Source organism: Zea mays, chromosome 3 (assembly GCF_902167145.1).
Source record: "Zea mays cultivar B73 chromosome 3, Zm-B73-REFERENCE-NAM-5.0, whole genome shotgun sequence".
Taxonomy (NCBI): domain Eukaryota; kingdom Viridiplantae; phylum Streptophyta; class Magnoliopsida; order Poales; family Poaceae; genus Zea; species Zea mays.
The window spans coordinates 3,998,518-4,003,071 of NC_050098.1; the positions used below are offsets into that span (position 1 = coordinate 3,998,518).

Sequence of the window (4,554 nt, forward strand, 5' to 3'; positions counted from 1 at the left end):
AGCTAGGCTGGGCTGTCCAATGAGCTCAACTATGTGAACGAGTCCGGCACGGGACGTGCCCAACCGTGTTGGACCGGTAAGCCTGGGCCGAAAATGAACACCATACCGGCCCGAGCCCGCCAGCGTATAAACCAAGCTTAAAATTAGACCGCCATAAAAAGTTAAACTCATTTACAAAGCACAGTTGAATGATATAATGAAAGACAATAACATATATTACAAATAATACATATATCACAAATGTTTGTCTTAATATCTCGAGCTACTTGTATGTACGTATGTAAAGCTATCTGCAGCGGATCTTCTATTCATCCCCTATTTTATTCCTAAGTGTCAAACAATATTATTTACATCCTCTATTTTAGACACTCTATTAGTGACTGTGCAATAGCCAATAGAAGTAGGTTACGTGTGATTTGAAGAGGCCAACAGATAACGGAGCAGGCGCCGGACCGTGCAACGGCACGGTGCGCGGGATCCGATGTGATGTCGCGTGGTCCGCGGACGCCGGACGTCACTTGCGACAGCTCGGATGGGCGAGTTTTGGAGGCCGGCCGGCCCGGCCGCCTTCCCGCTGTCGGCTTTCTCCGTGGCCCGGCATGTGCGTCCAAGCGCTACGGAGGGAGGTCGACTTGCCGGCGTGCGCCACTTCTGGCCGAATCTGTTGACCAACGAGCTGAGCTGAGCGAGCTCCATCGCACGCCGGAAATCGCGTCCTTGTCTCGTCTTTCGTGTCAAAAAATCCAATCCTACTACAAGTGCACTTTATTTTTGGGGACGGAGGGAGTACGTCACGTATTGCAATGCGTCGGTTTTGCTTGCTGATCGGCGGTCGGGCTGCAGTTTGAAGTGAGGCACTACGCAAAACTCCAAGCCATGACGTCACGCTCGTACCGAGCGACGAATCCTCCACACTCCCATATACACATGCAACAGAGACACACAGTCACACGCCGACACCCTCACGCCCACACACACAGCAGCAGCCCAGCTACAACTACAAGCTACTCCACCACCTCCACACGAAGTGGGACTGTGGGAGGCGCGAGTGACGTGAGGCGAGCCGCTCCTGCTGCAGCCATGGAGCCCGCGGAGAACGACACGTCCTCGCCGCCTGAGTATGGCGCAGGCAAGGCCGCGGCGACGGTACCGGCGAGGAGCTACTGGCGGTGGCGCAGGGACGACTTCTTCCCGGAGCCGTCGTTCGCGAGCTGGGGCGCGTACCGGCGGGCGCTGCGCGAGACGCCGGCCCGCCTCCGCGACCGCCTCGCGGGGCGGTCCACCGACGCCGCGGAGCTGGGCGCGCTGCGCCGGCGCAGCGAGCACGAGATGCGGCGGTGCCTGACGTGGTGGGACCTGACCTGGTTCGGCTTCGGGTCCGTCATCGGCGCCGGCATCTTCGTGCTGACGGGGCAGGAGGCGCGCGACCACGCGGGCCCAGCCATCGTGCTCTCCTACGTCGCCTCGGGCCTCTCCGCCATGCTGTCCGTCTTCTGCTACACCGAGTTCGCCGTGGAGATCCCCGTGGCCGGCGGCTCCTTCGCGTACCTGCGCGTCGAGCTCGGCGACGCCGCGGCCTTCGTCGCCGCCGCCAACCTCATCCTCGAGAGCGTCATCGGCACGGCGGCCGTGGCGCGGTCCTGGACCTCGTACCTGGCGTCGCTCGTCAACAGGCCCGCCAGCGCGCTGCGGATCCACGCGCCGGGGCTCGCGGGCGGGTACGACGAGCTGGACCCCATCGCGGTGCTCGTCATCGCCGTCACCGCCACGCTGGCCATGCTCACCGCCAAGGGCACCTCGCGCGTCAACTGGGTGGCGTCCGCCGTGCACGTGCTCGTCATCGCCTTCGTCATCGTGGCCGGGTTCGCGCACGCCGACGCGGCCAACCTGAGACCCTTCATGCCGCAAGGCGTGCCGGGCGTGTTCCGGGCGGCCGCCATCGTGTACTTCGCCTACGGCGGGTTCGACAACATCGCCACCATGGCGGAGGAGACCAGGAACCCGTCGCGGGACATCCCGCTGGGCCTGCTGGGTTCCATGACCGCCATCACGGCCATCTACTGCGTGATGGCGCTGGTGCTGAGCATGATGCAGCCGTACACGGCCATCGACCGCAGCGCCGCCTACTCGGTGGCGTTCGCCAGCGTGGGGATGCGGTGGGCGCAGTACGTGGTGGCGCTGGGCGCGCTCAAGGGGATGACCACGGTGCTGCTGGTGGGCGCGCTGGGGCAGGCGCGCTACACCACGCACATCGCGCGCAGCCACATCATCCCGCCCGTGTTCGCGCTCGTGCACCCCAGGACCGGCACCCCCGTGCACGCCACCGCGCTCATCGCCGTCTGCAGCGCCTGCATCGCGCTCTTCTCCAGCCTCGACGTCCTCGCCAGCCTGCTCTCCGTCAGCACGCTCTTCATCTTCATGATGATGGCCACGGCGCTCCTCGTCCGGCGCTACTACGTGCGGGGCGTGACGAGCCGGACGCACGCGCTGCGGCTCACGGCGCTGCTGCTGCTCATCATCGCCTCGTCCATCGGCATCGCCGCGTGCTGGGGCACGTCGCCGGAGCGGTGGCAGGGCTACGTGGTGCTGGTGCCGGCGTGGGCGGCCGGCACGCTGGGCATCCAGCTGCTGGTGCCCGCGGCGCGGGCGCCCAAGGTGTGGGGCGTGCCGCTCGTGCCGTGGCTGCCCTCGCTGTCCATCGCCACCAACCTCTTCCTCATGGGCTCGCTCGGCAAGGACGCCTTCATCCGCTTCGGCGTCTGCACCGCCGTCATGCTCGTCTACTACGTCCTCGTCGGCCTCCACGCCACCTACGACGTCGCGCACGGGGCGTGCGGTTGGGAGGAAGAAGACGACGGGGACGCGGCCGCCGCCGATGAAGACAAGAAGGTTGTTGCCGCGGCAGACGTGGAGAAGGCTGATGCGGCAGGCGGTACCCGTTAATTATTAGCCCATCCATCGGCGTCGGCGGCCTTGAATGTCCCATGCCGCGCGGCTGCTGACAATTGCGGTTGGAGACGAGAGTCTTCGCCGCTGTACGTGTTCATATACGAACGTACACCTATTCCACACACACACGCACGTCTCACTCATACCACACACACAAACAGCTCTACAGCTCCACATTGTTAGGAAATAGAATCATGAAATGTATTCTGTTAGGGTAATCCCTACAATCTCGGGCGGCCATTGTGCCGCCTCATTGTAATCCTCTCTGTATATAAATACGTGGCTGTCCCTATGCGTGGTATGGCCTTCCATCATTGTTAACATGGTAACAGAGCCAAGGGATTCCTAATTTTTCTCACCATGATTCTCTCCTCCAAAACTTTCTCCACCTCCTCCCCTCCACCGATAATCCATGGCTCCCGGTGCTTCTTTCACCATGGCGCCTATCCCAATCCATCAAGCTATTACGACCCGCCACACCAAATCGAACTATTTGTTATGGCGGGCTCAGCTCCTGCCATATCTACGCAGCTCCAAGTTGATCGGATTCCTCGATGGATCCAATCCGGCGTCCAAGCAGTTCATCTCTACGGCGACCACCACTGGCGAGATCGAAGAGGCCCTTAATCCGGCCTACGACACCTGGTATGACCAGGATCAGCAGTTGCTCAGCGGACTGCTCTCCTTGATGACCGAAGAGGTCCTTCGAGATGTCATGGCGACCACATCTTCTCGTGAGGTCTGGACCTCCCTCCACCGCAAGTTTGCATCTTCCACAGAGGCACGGACAGTGCAACTCCGTGTCGATCTTGCGACGTCCAAGAAACAAGATCTCTCGGCGGCAGATTTTTACCGCAAAATCACCGGGCTCGCTTCCAAGCTTGCTGCTATTGACGCTCCTCTTCGAGATGAAGAGATACTCGCCTATTTGTTTGCAGGGCTTCCCGTCGAGTACGATCCCTTCGTCACCGCCATGACCACCAAAACTGAAGCTCTGTCGCTCGACAATGTCTTCGCCCACCTTGTCTCGTTTGAAGACCGTCTACTTCGCCATCAAGCCGAACTCCAGCAATCTTTCGAGGCATCTGCTAACTACGCGGGCCGCGGTGGTGGCCGCGGTGGACGCGACCGTGGGCATGGTGACCACGGGCGCGGCGCGCGCGAGCGTGGCGGCGGTGCGCCCAACCGTGGCGGCGGCGCCCAACATGGAGGATATTCGCGCAACGGATCTCCGCGTCCTCAATGCCAAATCTGCGAAAAATTCGGCCATACTGCCCTCAGATGCTGGTACCGCATGGATGAATCGTACCAGGAAGAGGGCCCTTCGGCCAATGTCGCCTCCAACTCCTATAAGGTTAATGCCGACTGGTACAACGACACGGGGGGCCACTGATCACATTACAAGTGATCTTTCTCGCCTCACCATGTGTGAGCAATACCATGGGGCGGGTTCTGTGCAAATTGGCAACGACGCAGGTTTGCGGATCTTGCATACTGGTTCTTGTTCACTTAATACTGCTAATCGCCCGCTTGCACTCACCAATGTGTTACATGTTCCTAAAATTTCTAAACATCTTCTTTCTGTTCATAAGCTCACCCTTGATA

The 4,554-nt window shown here is 60.6% G+C and overlaps 1 protein-coding gene across 1 annotated transcript; it reads left to right on the forward strand.

Moving 5' to 3' along the window:
- The first annotated feature begins 851 nt into the window (after positions 1-851).
- On the forward strand, positions 852-3,270 carry LOC103649599 (cationic amino acid transporter 5). The gene has a single exon (XM_008675337.4). The coding sequence runs from the start codon at positions 877-879 to the stop codon at positions 2,941-2,943; it is 2,067 nt and encodes a 688-aa protein (XP_008673559.3). The 5' UTR covers positions 852-876; the 3' UTR covers positions 2,944-3,270.
- Positions 3,271-4,554: the final 1,284 nt, after the last annotated feature.

Bases quoted from the DNA above. Each gene is read 5' to 3' on its own strand.
- LOC103649599 (XM_008675337.4), top strand. From the start codon at position 877: ATGACGTCACGCTCGTACCGAGCGACGAATCCTCCACACTCCCATATA.